Here is a 27,418-nt window from a genome sequence, read left to right as displayed (position 1 = left end):
GGACTTATCTCAGAATATATTTTTCCAACCACCATTGATCTTTTTTCCCACTGAATTGTTTTAAACATTTGGTGAGTTGATCTCGTATTAAATCTAAGTGCAATGGCCCTCTAAGTTTTTTTCGATTGTGTTTCATTTTAATGTTTTTTTTTAAATATTGCCCCTCTGATATTTCTTGCCGCGTAAACTAATTGCGATGGTACTTTTCCTTTTGCATAGGTATCAGAGAATCCTTAGTAATAGTTATCATGAACTCATGTGTAGGCCGATTTGCCAAATATCTTGATTTCCATTCCAACGTCCAAAAGTCCGCAGTATATCGTAATCTTAAAATTTGTAGTTATTTTTATGTCTAAATGGATGTAAATAGTGTATAAAATTTAAACTGACTGAGGCTCCCTCTACTTTATCCATTCCAAAAACACTTCTCGAGTGCTTTGATTCGTTCATACGGTCCTTCTTTTTGTTGTTATAGCGAGCGTAGCCATTTCATGACTATTTTTACCTACCATCGCCGAATGAATGCCTTCCTATTCAGCTGTATTTCCACACCGCCTCCTTCAAGGCAGTCCAATTTCGGAATTAAAAAGGAGAGGGGAGGCAAGGTGACGGGAATCTCGATCCGTTTTGACGACTAGAAGCCGCGGCGGCACCAATGGCCGTCGCGAGAGAGAGAATGTTACTCGGACTGCGCCGTCGGCTCCGGGAGCAATTTCAGAATGACCGCGCGGGAGAGTCTGTCTCTGAAGTGGCCCTCAGCTACTGACGCATGTCGTCAAGAGCATCCCGCGGCGCCGATTTTGGAACCACTCCCGATTATAACCACACATCCTCATATCCCATCATCCCGTGGGGGAGGGGGCAGAGGAGTATGGGAGGGATAACTTCCGTCCCTCCCGCCCACTCTTCATTCCTCCTTCCCTCACTCCAATTCCAAATATCCCGTCAAGCCCTCCACTAGCTTGACGAGTCCGTGGCGCGAGAATGACTTTGAGAGTAAGGTGTTGGGAAGGTCGCAGGGAACTATTTTGGCCCCCTTTCCCCCATTCTCTCCCTCCCTCTAGCTCTCTCGCGCACAAACACACACTGCCGGAGGATGCCCACCCCGTTCCCCTTCGGCCGCTCCTTCGCGATCCTCGCCCCCGCTTCTTCCTTCCACCACCTGCACACACCACGTCGGACTCGGCCCAAGTTACCCCCTCTTGGCTCTCACCTCTCTTTCCCTCGATCCCAGTCTTCTCGGGTCCTGCGGCAGAGCGGAACCGGTACCCAAGCGAGTCCACTTGAATAGATCTTTTTTTTCACGTTTAGAGAATATCCTAGTAAATATACTGTGAGTCCATCCCCACTCGGGCGTAGGTACTGCCATAAACTCATTTATATTCTAATAGATAAAACTCATGCGTAGTCGCATATTTCCTTGTGAATGAAATGATGTCAGACCATCTACCCTTCCACATTACCCTTTATGGGAAAATCATCAAGTGCCTCTGCACCGTTTAACCCTTATAATTTGGCATGGAATAATTAATTGCCTTGCTAAGCGTATTTTCGTATTTTTGATCTCATTTTACGCCATGGCTGCAGAGATGTTTTTACCGTGTTTTACCGTGTTTTCTATATTTAAGTCTCATAAAAAACCTAAAATCAGGGTTTTTTATGTTGCCTATTGCGAAAGAGAGATGTTTAAGGGTGTGTCTGTTCTTAAATTCTTCCACAATTATCTATTCAGTTTCTCCTCATATTTTTAATCCCACAGCTCTTGCTATTAACCATCTAAAATTCCAAGTCTCTTCAACCTCAACCAAAATTACACAGATAGATACTAAACCATAAACACAGTAATCAACCCGAAGGTCGGTTTGGTAGGTGATTGTAGAGTTCACCCAGTACTAAGCCCGACGACGTGTGAAATTCACTCAAGGCTAGGGGGGGAACCACTCCCGAAGGGGGGATCCTTTCCCGGTGCTGGTTATTGTTTCCCTGGAAGATCTGAGCCACGAAAAATCACATAGCTTGGGTGGATTGAGGTGCCCAGAGAGGCTTGTCTAAGAATCGAACCCGGGCCCTCCGGTCATTAGTCCAACGCTCTACCCCTGGACTACCGCGACCCACCAGATGGATATTATACTTTTATAAATTAGCTTTTGTAAATTGCAAAATCGCTCCTTTTTAACGAATATTCACCAGTTTCAAATTCTTGCTATTCAATCTCATATACATTCCACATTGCGAACCCTTCCTTTTAATCCATTCTATACCAGGAGTTGTTCACTACGCCCACATCCTTCCCTGCCGCCTTGTGATGAAGAGTTTGGCATGCCAATAGATTCCATGCCGTTTGTTTTTACATCCATCTTAGATCTGGTATCGTCCATTTCTGGCATGGGTTGGGTTATACTTATGTATATTACATGACGATCTAACAAGGAGTTAATTTTTTTGAGAAACCTCTTTGACATTGAAATTTATTGACAGTGGATAGTAAGGGTGACTACTTCAACGGGTATAATGTATCAAGTTTTCTCTGCGGAAAACAAGTTTTCTCCTCAGAAATTCAGTATATATGAGACCTTTGTGTTTTATTTCGAGCGATCACAGCAGCATATCACCCAGTAGGTCGTCATTGATGAGTAGAGCGGAGGAAGTTGGGACTCCAGCCAAAAACAATTTTTCTTTGATCATATAGCTTAGAAGACAATATGATGTCGGAGTTTTCGAACAGTTTAAACAGTTTTCAAATAAACTGCGGGAGATGCCGGAACAGTAACTTTTAACGGAGTCATATCAGTTTAAGCAGTTGTTCATCATATCTGATATTTTTTTCTGGAATTGCATGCAAGGAAATTATTTATTCTAGTCTTCGATTGTTTAGACAATTATATTTCCTTCAATTTCATAATGTGGCCTTACCTGCCAGCATGATAAGTGATAGGAATTAAGCTTTTGGCGAGAACATAATCAATGGATTCATTAAGTCAAGAGAATTGAATTTTTCCTGGGTGAATGAATGCTTCCTGCCCTGTTTCACGTAGATAACTTGGTGAGCCTAATAACTTGAACTTTAGAGGTTTGCCACTTATTCAACAGTTTAACGAATTTCCGTCAATTAAAACTTTATCTTGCACTCAAAAGCGACTCATTCAAATGAGAAAACAGTTAATAACGTGTTCCTTTTTAATCCTATTTCGCACACCTTCCAGATATATTTAGCTATCAAAATATAGATGGCGTTATGGGGATTGTCTGTATCTTTATCCTTATCATCTTGATTGTGAAGTAGTACATCCTTCAAGGTTATAATAGTCAATGTACAATGTTTTAACCATTCCTATTTTCCCATTTAAGGCCTGCGAAGTGCACAAAAGGTCTAAATCATGTTGATTGGTCATTTGAGGTTCGTGTGTGTGGTTGGCCAATGGTTATAAACGATGATGATATTCTCAAGATATGCTCTAGTAAATATGCGTATCAGTTGTTTTGTATTCTACAGTTAATTCATATTTCACCAAAACACTACTCCTGTAAGAAACACATTATACCATGTCAAAATTTATCACCTGAAAAGCTCGTTCATTGACTCGAGGGTGCATTGCCGGTGTTGTTTAACCGGCTAACTTTTTAACAACAGAATAGCCTCACGTGACGGAAAAGCCGTCGAAGGAGATGCCTAATATATTTGCTAGTTACGTTCTTCAAAGTCGACTCTTAACTTCTTTCAGTCTTCTGGAGGTTGATAAATATTCACTTCTTCCGGATATTATTTTTGAAAAATGCGATATCCCCGCGCGGAGACCGAAAACGGCATAAGAAAAGTCTCGATTGATATCCTCATCCACGAGCTTCGTTGATTTCAGCGTCCACGGAAATGAAATCTTGTCCTAGTTAATGATCCTGCATAAAAACTGATTTGTACACTTAAGCCATAATGTTAATTGCATAATATTTCAACAAACTGTGCAGTTTATAATAGAAGCAGTTTTGTTTCAGTACCGTACACGTTTTACAGGTTGCACAAATAATTGCATATCTGTCATCGTGATCACCCGCAATCTGTGATTGTGTCAATTTGCAATCCGTGGCGTCAAATTTATTCGACGAGCCAAGCATTTGCCCATTAGGCCAGAGACAGGCTTTCGAGGGTGCTTCTCCAGCGCGGGTTGAGCCCCCTCAATATATTTCTCCTTGACCCTCTCCTCCCCGGCCACCTGTATCATGCCCACCTTGCTTCACAATAACGCTGGCGGAATCCATAGCTTCCTCGCTGACTCTCGCTTTTCCAAACCTCCTGATCCCCTTCCAGTCACCCCTAATCCTTTTCCAGTGAACATTGTTTCGATGCCGTGATTATTCCATCTCTTGATCAGTCGGATCGACCGATTTAAGGATCAGGGGTCGGAGGAGGGGAGAGAGAGGTGGTGGTGGTGGGAACGGGGGAGATTATCGGTTTCGCGTTTGAGTGGGAAATGGAGGGAGAGGGCCGAGATGAATTTTAAGGATGAGCTGGACGGGGAATTTGGCTCGGAGCCGGGAGTGTTTCGCCTCTTTGTGGGGAGGAGAAACTCGCACCCCTCGCGAGGGGTTTTGTCTCGATGCTTGAGTTAAGTTCTCGCCTCGGGCCAAGGCCAAGGCTTTTTTGGATCGCATCCCTGTATGTTTTCACTCCGGGAAAAATGGATGGGTTCGGATTGGGTGGAATGGGCGCTAAGGGGTGCTCTGGAGGTGCGTTGAGTGCCTAAGCCTGTTGTCTTTGGATTGAAGAGGGAAGCCATCCATCCACTTGAAACTGCCACTTCAGTTTTCATTGTATTCTGGGGGATTCTCGAGAAGTGTGCTCGCCAGGAATGTTCGTCGGATACCTGGAGCTTAGAGGTGACTTGCCTCCAATTTTATCGTTGTTTGCATACTAACACCTAAACAGACCAGCTTTGGCAAAACGATTATTGGAACTTGAGTGAATTTGGGAAGTAATGATTTTTAATTATCACAGTGTTTATCGAATTCCATTCAGCCCAGATATTCGAATCTTAAAAATTCGTTGTAGCATGATGAAAAACCATGATTCATAAATAATGTTATTTTTTAAATACATAATTTCACGTTACGCACGTCGGTTGTAGCGTTTAATCAACTGGTTTATGGTATGAGCCGGATTATTTCTCAGGTTCCTCTCGGTTTTGTTAATGAGCATCACTGTCTCCCTTTTACTTTCTATGGCTGTTTCAAATTTAAGTAGTAGTAGTTTTGAGGGGAGGCGACCGACAGCTAAGGTCATTTGCGCCATAGGGGATGGACAGGAAAGGATGAAGGGTGGAGAGAAACCCGGCGTCGGCATTAGCCTACTCTTTACGAAAGGCGCCAAGGGGTCCGCAGTTTAACGTCCCATCCGACGGACGGCGTACTCACTCAAAGTGCCCTCCACAAAGCACCTCAAGTAGGGATCGAGATACCTCTGAAAAATATTCAACACCGCCGGGATTTGAACCCGCGCCCTCAGGGTGGGAAGCCAGTACGTTAGCCCCCGCACCATCTCGATCCCCCTTCAAATTTAATTACGTGCCAATTGCTTGCTTCTTCAATGCGTCTCGCATAAGGAAAAAATGCTTAAATTGTTTTTACTTCTCTATTTTTATCCTGTATTGGCATGAATAATTTCTCGTGTGTTTAATTATTTCAAATCTTGAAATGAAATAATTAAAACGGCTGAAATCCCAATCTTTTCCGTTTTAACTTATTCCCGTGTCATGTAAACGTTGGATTTCCTCGTCGCACAGTGGAAACTATGAAAATGTCCGTATTTTCTCGCGAATTCGTCTTTTAGAAGCTCTTTAAGTGTTGCATCCCAAAAAAAACACAATATTCACATTGTGTATTTTCCAATCCGTACGTATTCGTACAGAGTTTGATGCATGCGATTTTTCCTTATTCCCCCAATCCGAATTTAATTCAGGATTCACAGTCGTTTGCCCCATAGAAATGCTATGTTAGTGTGTTTTCTTACCGGAATAATAATTTCTGGGAGGCTTGTTTCTCTCGGAGTAACATAGTTGCACTCGAGCAGCAAAAAATAGTTATGCGGAGAACTCAAGAAACCGAAGAAGACGACGACGACTGAACAACTGACGCAACATAACGGCTACTTGATCAACATCGTTAACTGGTCAAAGAATGCTGATATTGTCATATACCAGACGGTTGAACAACTTCGGCGGTGATAAATCAACCTCGTCATCACTCACTCTAATTCAGTAGTCGTCTTGCTGGTTTTTCATAATTATCGTATTTGGCCTTGGGATGCACTTATCATCCAATTTATCGACGATTTTTGACAGGATATTGAAGCATCTAACTGGTAAACAATGTCCTGCGTAGTACACGGTAGGCGTTGACGAGAAAATCACACAGCTGCCATGACACCCATCGGTGGTCGATGCATCATTCCCATGAGTCAACGCGCCTCGCAGTGATTCATCTCACATCGTGCATTATACGTCCCACATTCGACTTCGCTATGTTTTTTGTTCATTTTGGAAAAGGTAAAGACGTTAGTTTCAATAAAAATTTTATCTCTTTCATTTGAGTGGTAGGCGGAGCGCGCGAAAGGGAATCGGGGTCTTCTTCCCCTATAAACCTTACCGGTTGACCCTGAGGGTGTTTGCATCAGTTTCACGGCGGCCTACGCTCAAGGAGTAGCTCTTATTCGTCTGATTTTCATTGCAATTCCTCCAATTTCGTCCACTTCTCAGCTTCTTGCGTATTTATCCCTCGTTACCCCTTCTGGATTTTTCGTCATCTTGGATGGGGAGAGGAGGACACACCACTGCCGGGCCCTGACTATGACTACTCGCTGTGTGCCCATGACACGATTGGGATGCGAACTCCCACCACCTCACGGACGATTTGCACTCGGTTCATTTCTCAAGGTCGGGAAGTTCTCTCAGAATCACCATCTGTGTCGATTAACCATATTTCACTATTCCATTCTCTGAATTCACATTCGTGTGGTCTTAACCTTCCACTTAGATTTTGATTTACATTTTAGCTATTCAAAAATGTTAGAATATTTTACCTTCGAGCAAAATCTTATTTGCGCATTAATTCTCGTTTCACTGTTACGAATGCTTGTTATTTTTCAAACTGCTGTTTAATAATTCAAATATTAAACGTGCCTGGGTATCCACAGATTTTTTGTAAGCAGCATTCGAAAATAGTGCACATACGTATCCTTCTTAAAACGATTAGACGGAAAAACTTAAACGATGAAATGAAGTTAATTAACATGCTGAAGTGAAATTTGATAATTTTAAAATCACCCTTCACTTATCACAAGTTATTTCCTGATGTTTAGTGCTTTTGGTATCCGTCGTACAAATTTATTTGTTTCTAGCATGCATTCAGCAGTAAAAAAATGTTGTCAATGGTATTTCCCTGGTCGAAATAATTATGAATGCCGGGTAGGACCGTCGGGCAGGAAACTTTTCCCAGCAGAGAAGAGTCAAAGTTATGGTTACAGATGGTTTAGTGGTGTCACCACGTCTGCCCGTAATAAGAAATCGTTTACTGTTATGACGCCATCCGCTTCTTCGGAAGACTGCTAGCGATAAGGCGACATTTCCTCAGAAACTTCGCATTTAATCTTCAATTATTAAAACATCAGTTCGAAGCTCGGTGATAAAATCTGTGGTGGAGGTTCATCGTAGGTATCATCGTGATATCAGATTTTGCACTCGTCTTGGAACTTCTGTTGGACCTGGGATGTTAAAATTTTAATCCTACGTGAAGAAACGAATTATGGTATAAATTTGTGTCATGTTGCTCCTTTGCAATTTTGGCATTCAAGTCGACTAAGGCTCGCCTTAACTGACCATCACCTCGATCAACTGTCTCCTTTCCCGCTTCTAGAATATTTCCATATTTGGGCCATACAAGTCTCGTAACTCTGTTTATGATGTTAGGGTAGTAGTTGGAATGCAGCCAAAACACTTGCACTGCATTACTTCTAGGTTTTAACAAATTGAACCTTATATAGCAGGTTATGCTCCCTATGTAACTTCGCACATTGATTGCAACCCCGAGGCAGATCACTACACCTATACCGCTCATCTTCGGAGCTGTTTGCTCACCTTCGTGGATATTTCTCACAAGTGTCCCAAGGATTTTGAACTCTATCACACCTATTGACAGAAGCCATATCAGTGTGCTTGTTCATGTTATCGGCTCCAAAGTTGTTCTGTGATAAGGTTGTCTAAATTCTTCCAAGTGTTTTTCCTTAATCGGTCTCAGCAGCCAAGGCAATTTTCCCAGAAATCCCCAATTGCTGAAAGCGACCGGGTCTTCCCCTGCAGGGTGAATGGTTGCTTCCCTCCGTGCGATAGTATTATAAAAAAATATAAAATCCCGCAAATGTGGATATGCTAGCACGCATGCAGCCTCACACCCGACATTACTTCATACAACTTCACTCGGATAGTTAAATCTGCGTATTTGCGGCATGCGGATGTAAGCAAAAAGGTTGTTTGTCGCCGCTCGTCACGCTGCTCGTCTGACTGGTACCTGTGCCCCACCAGCTAATTACTTTTTTTTACCCATCGGAGGACGCAACAGAAAATAGGCAGGCAGTACCCGCTTCGTGAGTCGTCATACCAATCTTTCATCATGCATTCATTCATTCGTCTCTTTCGTATATTTTTTCGTCATCTCCGTTCTTCCTCAGTCCTCTCCCTACATTTTTCTCCCAAAATCTTCTTTTCCTTCCCTTCTCTCTCTCCCCGGCCGCTCTTCCCACGCCGACTTCAGCGCGCGATGAGACGCCCGACCTAGATCCCCCGGTGTGCGATCCGTCAGAATACACCCTCCCCCCTGTACAATGCGGATTCCCGCCTCTGCGCCGTGCGCGTAGACCCAATTGTTAGCCATCCGAAAGAGAAATTATTTTCTTGGCCTCCCTCTCCCCAGTTGTCGTTCATTCATCATGCGAAGAGAAGATAACACCCCAACGCCTTCACACGTCCACTAAATCATGCCGCTGAGCTCTCGACCCAATCTTGATCATTTTTCCGCCCAGTCCGATGATGCAGAGGTATGAGTTCGCAACCCAGTTTTTTAAATTGAATGAATGTACTTTATTCTGACAGGTTTTGCTTTTTACGCATCAGGCATAAACCTGTTAGTTATTTTCACGATTAATAATTGTCGGAGTTAACTTGTCAAAGTATTATTCCTCCGCAGCCGCAAGAAGGATTACTTAGAAGGCAATTGTTATGGGATTGATATATTTAGAGCCTTATTAATGACACCCTCTACCGAATTTCCTTTCATGTTTCCATCATTCCCTAATTCTGAGGAGGTAAACCAAAATGCTAATTCATGTTGTATGAAAGGACTTTGAAGCTCTTTCATTCCATCCCCCAAGTCTCTTTTGTCTCCAAAAACGGAATCTACCCTGGTAATCTTTCTGTCACAATTCCATTTTTGTAGCTTTCCGGATGTCCTGTTACATTTGCCCCTATTTCCTGCGTATGAGCGCTCCCGCAAGTTCTTGAAAACGAGATAAGTTAATGAAGTCTGACTCATATGAGTCACCAATTTCGTACACCCTCGGGGACGAAGTTCCAAAGTCGCGTCTTCTCTGAAATATTAAAAGAGAAATTTACTGAGTAATGTTATTCAAATTGTGGGAATTGAGGATGTTAAAATCAGTATATCTTATTAGTTTTAATTGTATTACCTAATGAGTCGAATATAGTGACTCACCCATTTCATTACGGAAGTAAAATCGTAATACAATATATAGTTTTCGTTTTTTTTATTAACCTGCCATCCAACGCTGGTGTGTGTGGCAGGGTATGATTACACACCAGACTACCCTTGGTCCAAAACAACTTTCCCCCCTAGTGCCGTCGGACGTGTTGGTACTTCCCCTACCCTGAGCTCGATGGGCACGGTTTTACTTCGCGCAGTATTGTTACAGCGAAACTGAGCAACGTAAAACCCAAACCTTCCGCGACGCGCTCGCTGTAGCAATCACTTTTTCAAGTCCTTGCGCTAGCATCCCGTCAAAAAAAAAATACGAAGTGTCTAGATGGAGCAACGAGTTAACCTCAAGTATCTTGGGAAACCTGGTAAAACTGCTACAGAAACTCATGTCATTTTAAAGGAAGTGTACATAAGTGAATGTTTATCGCGCATGCAAGTTTTGGAGTGGTTTAAACGTTTTAGGAGGGACGTGAAACGACCGAAGACGATCCATGCCCTGGGCGACCCTCAGCGTCAAAAGCGGATGACAAAATCCAGAATATTGGTAAATTGATAGGTGAAAACGTCGTATGAGTGTTCAAACACTTGCTGGAATCTCAGGAATTAACAAAGAAAGTGTCCGTCAATTTTTTTGTGAATCGTTCAACATGCACAAAGCTTGCGCAAAAATGATGCCAAAACTTCTCACTCCAGGGCAAAAGGAATCAAGAATTGACGTTTGTGCTGACCTTTTAAACAGCATTGATAATTATCCATAATTGTTGGAAAGAGTGATTACTTGCGAATCGTGGTCTTTTTTTTTACCTATGACCTTGAAACAAAGTTCAAATCGAGTCATTGGATTAGCCAAAACTCACCACGGCAAAAGAGGCAAAAATGATCGAATCAAAAGTCAAAAAAGGATGATTGCTTCTTTGACGATCGTGGAATTGTCGATGTTCACTGGGTTCCCGAAGATCAGACAGTTAATTAATATTATTGCTTCGAGGTTCCTACTGCCCTTAATGAGTGAGAACACGAAGACCTTCAGTGTAGAAGAGCAATTCCTGGATTCTTCACCAAGACAATGCACTAACCCATTCTAGCTTCTCTGAGAAGGCGTTCTTTGCTAAATACGACATCGCCGTGTTGGACCAACCTCCGTACTCGCCCGATGTGTCCCCCTGTGACTTTTTTGATTTCCTAAGGTAAAATCGGAGCTTGAGGGGACAATATTTGACAGTTTGGAAGGGGTGAAAGCTAAAGCGACGGAAGTTCTCAACAAGCTGACAGAAGTGGACTCCCATTACTGCTTTGAACTATGGAAAATTCGTAAATTCGGAAGTGATGTGGGGGATCGGCAAGGAGACTACATTGAAGGCGATAAACTTTCTAATTTAATTTGTGATCAATAAAATGTTTTGTGGCACCAGCCCGTTTAATTAATTGCCACACCTCGAATATGGAATCTAAACGATACTATGTATGCTAGATAAGGAGGGAACTTATTACTACCAGAAATTGGATGCTCCAATGCCATGTTAAAAATTATCTTTTCGTAAATTTTGTATTGTAATCAATCGCGTGGCCTTGAGTCAGTTGATTAGGAAGTGGGTGAATGGTCGAACATTGATTATGCCCATTTTTGAGGGTGCTCCCAAAATTTGACCCAAAAAATTCCTCAGGGTGTTAAAAGACTCGACTCAGCCGTAAAGCTTTAAACTTACGTGGTTGTAGGCTTATGTATCGGTTGCAGCTTCTGGGAGTTTATCTTTTATGTACGTCATGCTTGGTAAATAAATGTTAACGATAATGTTTAAGTGTGGTGCCATACTATGACTAGAGCTGTCTGAGTACTTAAAACAAGCGATACCATTTCTATTTCTCGAGTAAGAATATTGACCTAAAGGCAGGAAACTTGGTTTAATAAGTACTGCTACTTCCTTTCGTCGTCCTGTAACTGAAGATGAACCTTCCTATGGGTCTCATTCGTTTTTTTTTTTAATTCAACTGTTGCCTGTTACTTAACGTCACTTATCGGAGCACTGAAAAAGTCGTACCGGTTGCCCAAATTTCATCGATTCGAAGAAAATTAGAACTATCGCTTATATTTGCAATGAAATTACAACTTAGTTAAGGAATGTGTTAACAAATAAAGTTTTTGTGGTAGCACCTGCAGGAACTTCTGTAAAACTAGAACTCATCTCTAAGATACGTGTATAAGGTACATTTTCGCTTATCCACACATACGTGCTGCACCTGAAGCAGAATGCGTAGGTTCAGCACGCATGTGTGTGTGTCCGTTGAGATTTTTTTTAAAATGTATGAATTTGTTGTTTCTCTTAGGGATGGATAGATTTAATTTTCAATGAATCACTTTTCAAATTCTTCATCTCAGCTCCAAATCTCTGGCATAAATACAGGTACTTTTGAATGAAAGACGGCGTTTCACAGTTTAAGGTATGGGAGAAACCAATGTTCAGAATAATGGATACTTGGTGACCCTATATTTTATTCCATGCAAAATTATTCTGATAAATACATTTGACATCGTAATAATTAAAACTTTTTCTCGTGATTTTTAGCTGGGAATTTATTCTCTGGAGACTATTCTCTTGGAACTTCTAACAATTACATTAGCCAGGATTTTTAATCCAAATCCATGATTAGATAGCGAGCATGTGGTTGTCTGTCAGACAATATCCTCTTTATAATTTTTACCATGACGAATTAGTAAGTTCCATAAAAGGAGATGTGTAGTCATGAGCGTGTTTTATCTAAAGCGGAAATTCCATTTTTCACTGCGTTATTTCTCAAATTGGTCCCAAGTGGCGTTACTATCACGTGTTTCAAGAGGGCTCTCCTTTCGTAGATAAACATTCTCGACCCGAGCATTAACACACCCTACTGCAGTGATACTTCAACCGTGTAAAGTGGAGCATCATTGCGGCTCTAGCAGCATTGGCATTGTTCAGATGAGCTACTTTTTTACTTTGGGGGTCGCTAATGTGCACGTTACTTACTACAGCGCCAAATCAATAGGAGTACAAGAATCAATTTTAAATTTAACTTTCCTTTGCTAGCTAAGTGTGCCACGAAAATGTTCATAAACCGGGGAATATAAGCACAATAAAATATTTGTAAACCTGGGAAGGTTTGAATGTTTTTATAAGGTGAGTCGTAGATTTTTTTATTTTAGTTTTGATTTACGGCGAGTGACTATTTCCTTCTTCATCTTTCCAATTCATCCCTGAAAAGGGTTTCACCTCTGCCAACATTCTCTCGTACAGCAAGGCAAAATAGCCTGTTAAGCTCTCTGCATGTTTCTTAGTGATGTGTTGAGTTCTCGATGAATTTGATAATGGAATGGTCTACCGTAAATTTCAGTGGCGAGATGTTGAAAAGGGGCAGTCAAACTTCGCAAACTTGAGAACTTGTCCCCATTTTTTCATTTGCGTGGAGGTATATCGTGAATCGTTGCTGTTGGTCGCGGAAGACGACGTCGATACCAGTCTGCATTGAGAATCTGACTCGAAACGCCGGTGATAGACTTCCCAGATATACCTAATAGATCGGCCTGGAAATCCCCCCTAATTTTGTGCAAAAATGAGGCTTATCCAGCTTCGGACATTTCAACCTGGCTATTTTCATTAATTAACGATTTTCGCTCGCTCCAAATATGAATGAAATGATAACAATCGGCCAACAAAGCCCTATATGACGATCTAATAGTTATTTTTAGTGACTAGATAGGTAGCAGCAATAATTAACATTTTTTCTGTATTAGATACATTGATTCCCTATTCATTTACAATATCTTTTGTAATAAAGCTTTCCACTCAGTGAATAAAAAAGATCGATTAATCGTTCAAATTTTAGGCAAAGAGGCAGTCTTCTTTTCATTAATGAAAGAACTTTTCTCAAATCCACTATTCAATCATTCCTAAGGTCATCCTTGTGCTAGATTAAACTCTTTGAATGGGCTATTTTCCTAGAATTTGAGCTGTTATAATATTTAAGAAAGGTCCTTGATTTTCCAGTTATTTCAACTCTATATTATAGTGTCTGCAGGTTCATAGTGTCAAATATATAGATTGAGAATTTTTTTAAAGAGGAAGCAATACGATGTGTGAGAAAGGGATTTAAATCTCTAGTAACAGTGATTTGGTGGGAAATTAGGTTCAAGTGTAATTGAGCATATGTAGCACTTAAATGTTTCATCACATGCTGTAGAAATTTCAATTATAATTTGTTACTTTCTAATATTGGGGAAGGAGAGACTATTATTGGAAGAAATACTCGCACAAAGGAGAAAGGAAAAATGGATGCAGAGTATTTTTTTAGCTGTAGTGTTGAAGACTGATAGAGGGAAGAACATTAGGTAAATGAGGTAGGGGCAGGATTAGGATAGGTATGTTCAACAGAATGAAGGAAGTTTCCTGAATTGCAGAGTCGTTCAATGTGGTGCTGGGTGTCAGGTTGTGTTTTGTGGGAGAGGCAAGGGAATCATCATTGTACTATTGTGTAGCCTGTGTTTATCCAAAACCTACCTTAACTGGTAGATTACCAATAATAATAATAAATATATGTTGCTTCCTGTTGGTAAATGAAAAATGCAATTTCCGAGTATTATTTCAATGAATATGGAGTGACTAATATCTATTTGGGTGCTATAGACAAATAAATACAGGATTTCTGGATTTAAAATTCAAGGTAAAATAAGAATTATGTTGATATTTAATATATACTTTATTTATCATTTACAGAGCCAGCTAGTTCCGGAGATGTTGCAAATATCAGTGCTGGGAGTGCAGTAACCACAGCAAACACGAGTTCTCCAGTTAACAAACGGAGAGTATTTAAGTAAGTTGCCTCATTCGTATTATGGAGTAAATATTTGAAACAATGAACTAACTTACAGTATTTTCCCAAAAACTCACCTCTTTTCAAACTGTAGCCAACTTTTACCTGTAACTTAGGAAGCATAAAAGAGAGACATAAAAAAATTATTGACGTAGATTATAATTTCTATTAAGAACAATTCGGGCACATGAATCAGTACAGTTCTATTCTACAGCACATTACTGAACAGTGCATGTTTCTAGTTACAGATAGCTACAGCTACCTGTACCTGCATCATCCCCTACATTTTTCATGGTGTATATACCAGATTCTAATGGCCATGAAATATTCCTCCATTTGTCAGAGTGTCTATTTTTTCATCTTTTCTACTCGTAGTATTTATTCTAAACATCAACTGCACTATTATTTGTGTTTATTTGGTCACAGGAAAACATTAGAAAAAATGAATTACAATTATGAACAAATGCACCTGCATGACTTTTAGTTAACCGTTTTTCTTTCTGTATAAATTTATATGTCATTTGATGTTTCCTTCTGTATTTCAAGGTCCAAATGGCTCCCTCCACCTCTGAGAAAGTTTAGTCAAGGGAAATTAGAAAAGAGTGGATCTGTTGGTACTCCCCCACCAGTCGTTCCAACGTCAGCATTGTCGAATGAGCCCGGTGCTCGAAATTCATCTAAGAAGAGCACAGAGAAGAGGTTCAAGGTATGGCTTTAAAACTTTTTATTGTATCATTTTTCTGCAGCATATATTTTACAAAACAACTTTTGAGCATTAACCAAAGATGAATTGGATTCATTGACCATATTTTTGCTGTCAGTGCTGTGTGTGTGTGAAGGTATGCATTAGATCTCATTCAAAGAATACTTGTTTGTATTTTCTACTACATTATATATGCATAACTGATAAAAGGTGGTAGCTGCTACATTAGATTTACTCCATTAAAAATGTATTGCTTTTATCTTTAACGAAAATGTTAGCTACCTCAAGGCAGCCACTACCGAAATCTGTTTACATGCACAATTGCATATTATTTTTTTTTCCTATTTTGTAGCTTCCAGCTCCAGGCCAAAAAGTATCAATACCTGCTCAACCATTTGTTGAAGGGGAAGTGGTGGCAGCCTCTGCATGCAATCTCCAGGGAGTTCCGGATGGCCCGCTCTCCCCAACGAGCCCTGAAGTACCTGCCTCAAGGCCAGAACAGGCAAGTGGTGCAGAGGAGGCAGAAGACGAAGTTGAGTTGCCTCCTCCAATGGAACCAATTGCTGAGCCAGTACTTGTGGCCACTGCTGCAGCAGTCGCTGCAGCTGCAGCAGCAGCTGCTGGTTCTGGAGGAGAGTCAGCCTCTGGAGTAGAGGATGTCAGTGGGGCTACAACAGCAGCAGGAGATACAGCAGTGCCTCGAGGAATGTCGGTGAATTCTGGCATAGATGCCACACCTGGTGAAGATGCACCTCTTGGAAAAAGGGTGAGTTTATTTCTCTGCATGATTGGCCATTCCCTAAATTTCATTTAATTTAGAACCACAGCAGAAAGTTTAAGTTTCTGGTTGTGCACCTTAATTGGGGTGGTACTATCTAATAATGTATTCCTTTCCCAACATGAGTTTAATTAGCTGAAGAATTTATTATAAAATTAGTGTTCTGTGTATCATGTAAATAAAATCGTGCTTAGAAAGTTTGCACAAGTTTTGTGATACCCTGACATTAAGTCCCATTGTTCTTGAAACACTTGTCAAATAAGTTGGATGCTTTATTTATGAATGTTAGCTATTAATTGAAAAGAATTTGAAACAACCTGTACAAGTTTACTTTGATGTTTTTAGATGAAATGTTGTCAGTAAAATATTTGTTTGTTTGCTTTAACTGTGCTGTGTGTGGAATCGCTGTTAAATTATCCCTTGATTATATTTTCTGATGCTTAAATACATGTCAAAATGTTATAAACTAGATTAGAAATAGGTTCAAATCATATACATATTGTATGTTGTCTCTCGCTAAACTGTTATTTAGCTCTAGTTATTCCAAATATTTGTTGCCCTTAGTAGCCAGTTGCGTGGCCTTATCTTTTTTCCAGTCATCCCGACTCTCCCTCAAAGTACTGGAAGGGGGAGCGACTGCTGATTTGGCGGAAATTGAACAAATCGTCAAAGAGCGAATGGTGTGTCTTGTATCATATGTGATGTAGATGTAATTTGTATGAAGGTTATGGTGCATATATATATTTTTTTTTATTTTTGAAGAGCACATCTTTTTCAGGCATTTGAGCAGGCATGTGCTTAATTGTTTGACTATCACTGTTGTTTGTTGAGTAAAAAGTAACATGTTTGTATGCATTTCTGCTGAGTGTGAAAGGTTCAGTAGTATAAATTATTATTTTTATTCATTTTTGTAAGTTGTGGTAAATACATAATTTCTCATTATGTTATAGTATATTTTTCCTTTACCTTCACTCTTGTAAGTTTTTTGGGGTGTCAATGTACTTCATTATTTTCATACGTCTTGCTGATATAATGATGATTATTATTAATCAAATTCTATTTTCATGCTAAATGGGTCATAGTCAATGGAAAACGGGGATAAGTTGCACAAGACTTATGTGCTTGTATACTCATGATTAATTTTCTAATGCTTCACATATCTTCTTGTCAACATTGATTACTTTTGTTTTTGACTAAAGTAAATGAGTGTTTGTAGATATGATGACATATCTTCCAAATTAGTTTCATGTACTTCACCATGTCTCTTTATCAAGTATAGTTATCAACAATCATTATTTTAATCAACAAGTTTCATGCAAGTCATGACTGGAAATCTTTTTGTCCATCCTTTTTCCCGAATTCGTTTGCTTTCAAATAAATACTATCACTAAATATCATCATCCTCCAATTTTGATAAAATATATTTGGAAAATAAAGTTCTATAAAAGTACTTAGCTCTTAAAGAGATCATGGCTCACTCTTGAGTCTTTTTCGTAAGGGTATTGAGACTTCGTTTCATGCCCTCATTTAATATTGGAAACATTTATGGTAAAAGTTTTCCTTGCATAGACTTTTTCCATAATCCTTTGGGTGTAACTAACGGAAGATTTTTTTTTTACACATTATCATTAACAGTTCAATCCATAATATTCCACATCCTTGCACTAAATGTTTTCTGTAGCTTATTATGTCTCCTGTGGTTGGTTGTCTTCATTTGTGCCATTTGATTATTTTTGCAATAATTATGTAGTTTTGATCCCTTACCTGCTTATATGGTTGAGTTTATGCTTTTTTTTCTATAATCCCTTTTAAATAAATATTAGAACAGTAGTGTAGTTTTTAAGTGGAACCTTAAATGACATTAACTGTTTCCATAATGTTTTCTACTTTTGATCATTTAAACAAGCGTTTGAATTTAAAATGTGGGTGACCCATTTTTGCCACTATAGACACAAGTTGTAAAGAGAAGAGTGAACTGTGCAAATCATATTATTTAAGTGCAGATTTTAGATTGTACAACTGCCTTCATGGTTCGTGACATTTTAAGTCAAAGTATAGTAAACTGCTTTGGTTGCCATTCTCAAATATTATTTTATCATTTCATTCAGCCAATGCTGTAATGCACCATGAGCCAATGTAGCATGAGATATTTATGAGGCACTGCATGTCAACATTTGTGATTTAATAAAGTAAATGCCATTTGAGTTTGGGAAACATGTTAACAAATTGAAGTATTACACTTTATAATCTAGACTCACTCATTATCTTTAATGATACCAGTTGGATGTACATTTGAGAGACTCAACGAGTGTTCCTTTTCTTTCATTCACTGAACAGGAGCAGCATTCAGAGCAGCGTTCTGGAAGAAGTTTACTCTCACAACAGGGCAATGACTCATTGGAGGGAACGCCAATGTCATCAGGTCTTCCAAACAGCCCTTTAACCTTGGATGGAGCTGAGGGCAAGGGGAGTGAGGATGTTGGGAAGCAGATTGGTGGTGAGGGTTGTGAAGAGGGTGTTGGAAGTGTGGTGGACAGTGGGGTAATGAAAGGTGGGGACACAGAGGATGAGGAAGACAGTGGCGTGGCTGAAGGGACCAAGGGGAAAACAGAAGCTCTCCGGAGACGTGAATTTGTGATGCGGGAATTGGTGGAGACAGAGAGGGACTACGTGAGGGATTTGAGGCTAGTGGTGGAAGGTTATGTGGCTCTCATGAGGGACTCGAACTGTGAAATCCCAATGCCAGATGATCTGCGGGGTGGCAAGGATATGATGGTGTTTGGCAACATTGAAGCAATCTATGAATGGCACAGAGAGTGAGTTGAAAATTTATTTTTGATTATAATTGAGTTATGTAAGGATATAACCCTTTTCTTAGAAGGACAATTATTGTGTAGGTAATACTTGGAAACAATACAACTCATCACCAAAATAGTTAGTTTTGTTGAAAATAATTCATGCATGTTTTTCATAAACTTTTATTTCAAAACACCCTTCAAAGCTGGCTTATTTACTTGCTCATTAATTTCATTTTTTGCTATTTTGAAAAACCTTCTTAGGAAAGTATGAGTTGTGAGACTCTACATATGTGATTTGAGTTAAACTATCATTTTTATCTTAAACTTGGTAAAAATCTTTCCTCTGTGCAAATGGTACATAATTATTTTATTATTTATTCAAAATGGTCAACTAAATTTTCATTAATAAATAGTGTACAAAGAAATTTACCTTAAATTGTAGTTAACATCCTAAATAGGTAGTACTTTTTCTTTAAGCAGTACATATATTTTATGATCACATGGAATGAGTACTTAAAGTGATTAGGATGTAAATGAATCAATATTATTGCCAATTTCATTATCTTCATCATTAAAACAATGATAAATATTTGATAGCATTGACAATAGAAACACAAATTCTCTCCCAAAAGTAGTAGGACTGAATTAATTTTAAAAACTTTATTGCCAGAATTGATACATTCACTCAAAAATCTTCGAAGTAGCACCCTTGTGCATTACACTCCGCTGCCAGCGAGTTTTCTACGCCTCGTATGTCTTCTGGAAGGCGGTGCTTGAAAACACTGATAAGCTCCCCTCATCATGGCCTGTTGTAATGCTTCCACCGAGCCATGGTGATGTACTTTCAGCACAGATTTGATGCAGGGGAAGGGGAAGTGGTCTGGTGGGGCATTGTCTAATAAATTTGGATCCTCTCTCACATGGTTGAGAAACTCTTGGCAGATCTGTGTGAGAGTTTCCTTTTGTTCGTCCAAGAGTACTCGTAGCACCAACTTCACACCTCTCTCATGCCCATGTTTTTGGCCATAAGTTGATGCACATCACTTTTAGGAATGCCGACTGTATTTCCTAGCCCATAAGACTTAAATTGAAGCACCAGCACATAAGATGCACTGTCATTTTTCAGGTTAATATTTACAAAAAATACTTATGTCAGACAGAAAAAGATGAAAGGAATTGTTGCATTAAAAAATGAGTTGCTATATCTACATTTATTTACTGTAGAATCCCTGAAAGTCATTGTCATTACACAATGACATCTTTACTTCCATATGGACCATTGCTAATTTTACATTTTTAAAAAGACAGTATGATAGTCTCGCTTTCAACTTTCCACCTGTACTTTTTCAATTACAGACCCTAAAAATCAATGGCCATTTCATTATCCCTATCGGTGTGACTTCATGAGTTGGTGCCTTATTTATATTTATACCTTACTTTTGTGTTCAATTGGCAGTTTTTATGTTGTTACAGATCTAGTGTGAATGCACAGACCATTTCTCTTCATGAATATCTAATACCGGGCAGTTCTAGAAAAATTGGCTATAGAATACCTATCCCTTATTTTCTCGCTTGAGTTGATTTCACTTTTGTTGAAACAGTAATCTATGCTTCTGTGGTTTATAATCCAGTGCTTAACATATTTCTCAAGCTTTGGCCATTTAGGAGCAAATGAACATAAATTTGTTTACTCATACTGAATGTACATTCTGCTCCCTCTATTCTTGTATTATCGTCTCAGAGAGAGGTGGGCCAAAATGCGCTTCAGCTACCTTTTTTCCAAGCTCTGAAGTGTGATTCATAACTTCAAGTTCAAATGAAATACTCAAATTATCAGGAGGACTATATCACTGTTAGTCCAACGGGTATAAGTTTTGCAGCAGCACCAAATGTCAGATGTGACCAAACTTAATACATTGTATATATATTTATCATTTGGGGTATTGTTTTAGGAAGTACTGGATAAAATATTAAAACTCTGTTGATTCCTACTGGCTCAAAGCAATGATAATTTTGAAAAATGTGATAAAGACAACCATTTTATGTGCATGATGCAGGAAAATGTTCTTAATAGCGAGAATTTTTCCATTAGCTTGCACTTATAGGTCCATGTTATATCCTTATGCACCCAACCCATAAGATACAAGCTGTGTTTAGAGCACATTTTGGAGTAATAAAAGTGTATCTTATATGCTGGGAAATGCAGTAATTTATATCTTTGGGATTGCCTGCTGCATAATATCAAGCATATTTTCTAAAGACTGAGTTTTTCAGTCATCATCAGAAGTTAATGACTGACACAATAGCTCCTGACAGGTACCTTGGTTTTTTGTTGTCAAAAGAGAAAATGCAGTTGTTGGAAGCTGTACAAATGTTTTTAGCTCTAAGAAATGTTGATAAATCATTTTAATATGTTTTTTCTTGCTGTGGGAGAATGTTTACAGAAAGTGATTATGACAGGAGAAAATTTAGCATATTGCTAACATAGCCATGAAACAAGGTTTTATTAGCTTATCTATTTTATGGAACTTACATGAAAGTGCATGAACTGTTTCACATATTTTTGGCTGATTATTAAAACTGCCCTTCAAAATTTTTTAATTGGATTGTATTTACTAAGCCAAGTTTATCTTCCCCCTTGGTAAAATTTTCTTTATGACCACCAGTATTTACAGAATTTATTTTAAATGTGTATGATTCTTGTTAAATAAAATTATGATTCTTCGGGATAAGGAAATAAGTAATGGGTATTTGCATTCAATTTGTGATGTCACATTGATATGAATTGGGCAATATTATGACCCTTTTCAAATTAGAATTTTGAATGGCATCTTAATTCCGTATCATTTATAAATGCAAACTTTTATAATTTTTAAAGAAACTGATCTGCTGTTATTAGTCTATTTCTCAAAAAAGAGACCCAACTGTCATTGAATTTATGCTTCAATCATCAGAAATAAAATATTTCCTTATTGTATATCTTTCCATTATGTCTTTTACAGTTTCTTCCTTAAAGCATTAGAAAGATGTATAAATCATCCAGAAGAATTGGGTCCATTATTTAAGCGCTATGAGAGGAAACTTCACATGTATGTCGTGTACTGCCAGAATAAGCCCAAGTCTGAGTACATTGTCTCAGAATACATGGATACATATTTTGAGGTTTGTACATTCTCTTTCTACATTTTAACAATTTTAAGAATTTTTCTTCAATTTAATAGGGTTTGGTTTTATCCTAGGATAAAATCTCAATATGTAGCCTTCATATCATCTTCCCAATTTTCAAGTAAAAAAATGAATGTCCATCCCAAATGACTCTTCCCTAGACTCATGAGTTATCTGCACTGATATTTGCCATGTTCCAGAAGTCTTGATGTAACACATTCTATCTATATTTCATCATATTGAGTAACTATTGGACAAATGAAACTGTTGTTCATTAACTTTGTGTTATTCCATATCATGTGTTCTTTGTTTAATCATTTTAGTAAACAATGGGGACAAAGATGGTCATTGTCATCTCTCAGACTTGACATTCATGGTTGAATCCATTGATAAAGTAGGTAAAATTCACCAAATGTTTCTGATTTAATTAGATATTTTAGGTGGGACACCGTAGAGGTTAGTGTAGCTGTTAGTTCATCATAATAAAAATGGTTGTAACCAAAATTAAGGAATATTAGAGATCTAATGCACAGGTATTTAAAGGAAGTAAATTTTTATTTTCCATAAATATGATTAATATCATTCGTATTGTTTCCATTTAAAAATGTAATTAATTTGTTTGTTGACATATTGACTTGAGACTCATGTCATGGTGATGTATAGTTTTGGAATAGGGATGGTGTCATTATTCGTATCAATGGGTGAAATTACATCATACTTTTTCTACTTGAGGTTCAATACTGTTTACCTGTTGGTAATATGACTGGTGTTGTTGTTGATTATATCATTACATTTATTGGTATTCAATTATTCAAAGTTTACATTGTATGAGATATTCAAAACCCTAATCTCGAGTATTTTTGGCCTGTGATATACCCTCTCTGTGATACAGGCATTTTTGTTGATTTTCATGTTCATATTAATGAGCTTCTGAGGATGGCAGTAAGAGTGATAGTCATCAGCTTGCAGAAATTAATGGTAGTTTGTGAAATACACATTATTATGTATTAGTGTATCTTAGTGTAGAAAGAATAGATGCTGATAGATAGCTAGGTAGATGCAAGAATAAATACTGATAATAGAAATGTCTGAATTAAAACTCTCATGTAATATGGTACCAATTTTTTGTAACCTTACAATTTTCTCTATTCCATACTTTCATGTAAATGTAATCAAACATTAAAGACAGGCAACAGTGTGAGAATTTGATTATTCACATAAATTGGAATAGCTCATTAATATGCACTGTTAAGTTGGGACTTACAATAATTACCTACCTACCTTGCGAGCTATACAGTCTGTCTGTACATACAATCTGTCCAGTTTGCAGAAAAAGCTGGAGGTGCGTCTGGAAAATTTTGAAAATTGAAAAAGGAAACTTGTTTGTACTGTTCATTTTCTCTTGAGAATTATTTGAAGTGCATATAGTAGTAAAATAAGATACTTATTTTCATTAAAAATTTAAATAAAATACACAGAAATGCTTCTGATGGAAATAATAATGCATGTATGAGATTATTTTATTTAGTGTTTTCTATTCAATTTAAAATCTGAACTCCAGGAAAAAACAACTACTCTGATTTACCACAGGCATGCTGTTTTGAATCTAATTTTAAATGTAATTTAGTTATTCGAGAAGACTTTATGTGATGGTTGAGTGAATTTAAATGTAAACTTCCATTTATTAACTATGTTCATTTTGAGGGGAAGAAACAGGCAAATTTTATATTGACTTATATGTAGATCCTGATATTTTTACTGTCCAACATAAAATTTTATGCTCTTGCAAGCTTTTACCAATGCATTTAATATTTATTTTTCATACCACATTCTTCTCCTTTCAGGAAATGAGAATTAAGTTAGGTCACAAACTTCAGTTGTGTGACTTGTTAATAAAACCTGTTCAGCGAATAATGAAGTACCAGCTCCTCTTGAGGGATATATGCAAGTACACAGAGAGGGCTCAGTTAAAGCAAGAGTTAGAATCCTTGCAGCAGGCCTCAAGAGTAATGCAAGTTGTACCTAAAGCTGCAAACGATATGATGGATGTGGGTCGCCTCCAAGGATTCGATGTAAGTACTCGTGTAAATATATGTATTATGTTTTTTTAAGATTAATTTAGTTAGTGCAATATTTCAAAAATATGAAATTTCTGATTCAAAGAAACTGTGGGAGATACCACGACAATAACTTCAGCAGATTCATCCACTAATGCACATAACAATGCAACAATTTCAAAGTGTAAATATCACTCGCCTTAACCAGGATTTCCTGTCAAAAAGAATGATCTTACACTTTGAAATTGTTGCATGGTAATGAAATCACTATATTTACTGTTTATGTGATCATGAAATTTTGCCAATAGAAAAAAACCATTATTAATGCCAGCTGATTTAGAGCATAAGGTGTATTTTCCAGTATAAACATGTCAAGTAAATTTTTAATCAATAGGCATACTGGCTTCCTAGCGCAGTTAGTAAAGTTAGTAAATCTGGCACAAGAAATTTGTTGGTAATCTTGCGCACATGTCAAAGAAAATGATGGTTGAGTGGTTTCACACATTAAATGAAATGTACATAAAGTCATATCAGTAGATCTTTACTAAAATATTATAGGAAGAAATCCCACAATGCTCTCCTTCTAATCCATGGGTCCGCAATGATACATTATGCTTTCCTGCCTTGTATCATTCGGCATCCAAGCCATTATTGTCTGGAAAGAATAGGGAGTTAAAAAGCACCAGAGAGAAAGGGGCATAAGAATCTCCTTCATGAAATAAAGATGCTCTTTTGGATAATACCCCTATAACGTGGAGACTATATCTAAAAATATTCCTCAGTGATTTGATATCCTATCATTCATGTAGTTTGGGCTTTTAAAGCTAGTCCTGCAACAAGAAAGGCATGAGTTGCATCAGGCAGGGCTGTCAAATAAGTTTCTTAAGATTGAATCATATTTCCATTCAGGTATATTTTCTTTGCAGCATGTCATATATGTTAAGTGAAATGGATTATTATTTTTATTCTTTAGATTTTTAAATATTTTTTTTCAAAAGAAAAATATTTTTTTGCCCGTACAATAAAGCGATTATCCATGCAAATGGACTCATGACAATGCACGAATAATCCAAAATGGCTGAAAATTTTGTCATGATTTATATGAATGGAAATGTACAGAAATTATCCTTTTTTATGGTGTGATTAATTTGAGTTTTTTGCAGTGGGAGGGGCATTTTTTCGATTTTTATAAAGATTGAAGTACTGATTTACTAAAATACAGAATTATCATGAAGTGAATAAATGTTACTCAGAAAGCTAAACCAATCATGTACCAAGGAAGAGAAACAGTCAAGAACAAATTTTATCAAAGGACCACTGATACAGATTTATTTTACCTTATGATACTGATTAAAATAATGCGGTGTTGATAGTTAACTTACTTGTCGCATATTAAAACTCTATATTTGCTTGGCTTAAAGGAGAATATGAAATTCTAAGGGCTGAATTCGAGGGAAACAATAATGCAAAAGTTGAGATAGTTCAAAATTTTTAAATTAAAACATTAAATATTACTGACAACTTTTGATTCAGTGAAATTAAAAACTTTTAGAAAGCAGAGGTATTTCAAACTTGTATTTTTTGAAAAGCAAAATGAATCTTCAAAGCATTTATTATCTTCACTACGCCAATTTTATCATAATGCCAAGTGCTGGAAAGAGTGTAGTACCGATAATCCACACACAAATAATCAAGAGTTGACTGTAGTTTATTTTATTTGTAAAATGTTGCATCATGCTATAATTTCAGGAAAAGTTTTTTTGATGTGATAATGCTTATTTTATTATTGCTGTAATATGAGTGTATGCCTGAAATTAGTGCTTTGTGGAACTATAAAATATAAACTATTGGATGAAACAAAACCAAAAATTAAAAGAAAGTGTTTTGCAAAGGGGATTGGAGAATATTCTTTTCCAATTCCTTTCTCTATTGGCTAAATAAAAGTGTATCATTTTAAGTAGTCCTGGAATGTTAATGTTTTATATTAATTAATTGAAGGTATTCTAATTAAGACTTTGATTGCTTCTGTATAAGTTTACATTTATTTATAATAAATTTTATGTTTTTCAGGGTAAAATCACTGCTCAAGGGAAGTTACTTCTTCATGGCCCACTTATCTGTTATGAGAGTTCATCTGGAGCCAGCATTAAAGGAAAAGAACTTCAAGTATTTTTGTTTGAACAAAATATTATTTTTAGTGAAGCCGTAGGAAAGAAAACTCAGTTTATCAACCCTGTGTACATTTACAAGGCTCATATTCAGGTGATTATTCAAAGTTAACTTTAAAAATTTAACTATAATTTGAGTACTCATAACTACCATATAAATCTGTGTTCTATACACACCCTATTTTTAAGCATTGAAATGAAGAGTAAAAGTTGATATAATAAAAAATTGGTAAATAGGACAATATTTTTGGCAGTAGAAATTTATTTTAAGATGTGTGATAACAAAAATCACGCCATTATAATTAAATTTGCTAATGAATGGGGAAACCATTGTCAGATTTCCCTGTTAAAATATTTTTCCCCGATATTAATATATATCAATAAGTGCAACCATTTTCTACGACATATGCAATATGCTATGAATTCATGCAATGTCTTGCACCTATTTATCTTGAGAATTAATGGGAAAATAGGATTTTTCGAAAGTGAATTTGAAATGTCTGAGTGGGCTATGAAAAACATGTACACGTGAAGCAAACTTTACATATTAGTGAAAGGGTATTTCAACAGTCTCATAGTTAGTGCTATGAGTAAATTTAAGTAGAAGTATGTAATGTTCAAGAATTTAAATACACAATAAACCACGGACGCCAATGGAAAACCCCAAATAATGCTTTATATGCTCAAGTTTTCCTTGTGAAGAGAAATGGTCGCTCGCGCAACATTATCCATAAAGTAGATAATTGAACTAAACAGTCGGGTAACTGAGGTGAAAAAAGACCATAAATGGGCAAAAATCATCGCATTTGGATTGTTAATAACCTCCTACCGACATCAGTTAAATCTCATAAAGTTGCAAGAGTATGCCATTCATTGTTATGCGTACAACCAATTCAATTTCTTATTACATGGTACCATCAGTTCTATCAAAAAAGTTGAGAAAACTGTTCATGAAATATATCACCTTCATTTATAATAGCTAATTGCTGTAGAATAAGGATATTGTGTAAAACAGAAACATACCAGCAAGTTAAAAGTTTGGAAAACAACACACTTGTATGAGATTAAATTAAATTAAAAACTGCTGTGCTTGTCCAAGGAACTCGATTATTCATATTTTCATTTCTTCTTTCTTCAATCAATGCCATTTA

The 27,418-nt window shown here is 37.5% G+C and overlaps 1 protein-coding gene across 1 annotated transcript in view; it reads left to right on the top strand.

The window, feature by feature from the left end:
* Window positions 1-27,418, top strand: part of trio (trio Rho guanine nucleotide exchange factor) — a 251,658-nt gene that overhangs the window by 221,305 nt on the left and 2,935 nt on the right. Inside the window, exons 32-39 of the mRNA XM_071587214.1 lie at window positions 14,502-14,598; window positions 15,145-15,304; window positions 15,654-16,067; window positions 16,676-16,759; window positions 18,417-18,895; window positions 21,880-22,039; window positions 23,887-24,114; window positions 26,170-26,361. Coding sequence (XP_071443315.1) covers window positions 14,502-14,598; window positions 15,145-15,304; window positions 15,654-16,067; window positions 16,676-16,759; window positions 18,417-18,895; window positions 21,880-22,039; window positions 23,887-24,114; window positions 26,170-26,361 — 1,814 coding nt within the window. The remainder of the gene's footprint in view (window positions 1-14,501; window positions 14,599-15,144; window positions 15,305-15,653; window positions 16,068-16,675; window positions 16,760-18,416; window positions 18,896-21,879; window positions 22,040-23,886; window positions 24,115-26,169; window positions 26,362-27,418) is intronic.

Source organism: Hetaerina americana, unplaced genomic scaffold, assembly GCF_022747635.1.
Source record: "Hetaerina americana unplaced genomic scaffold, ioHetAmer1.1.p SCAF_3, whole genome shotgun sequence".
NCBI lineage: Eukaryota > Metazoa > Arthropoda > Insecta > Odonata > Calopterygidae > Hetaerina > Hetaerina americana.
The sequence above is the reverse complement of the archived record's forward strand: the minus strand, read 5'-3'. Positions and strand labels throughout refer to the sequence as shown.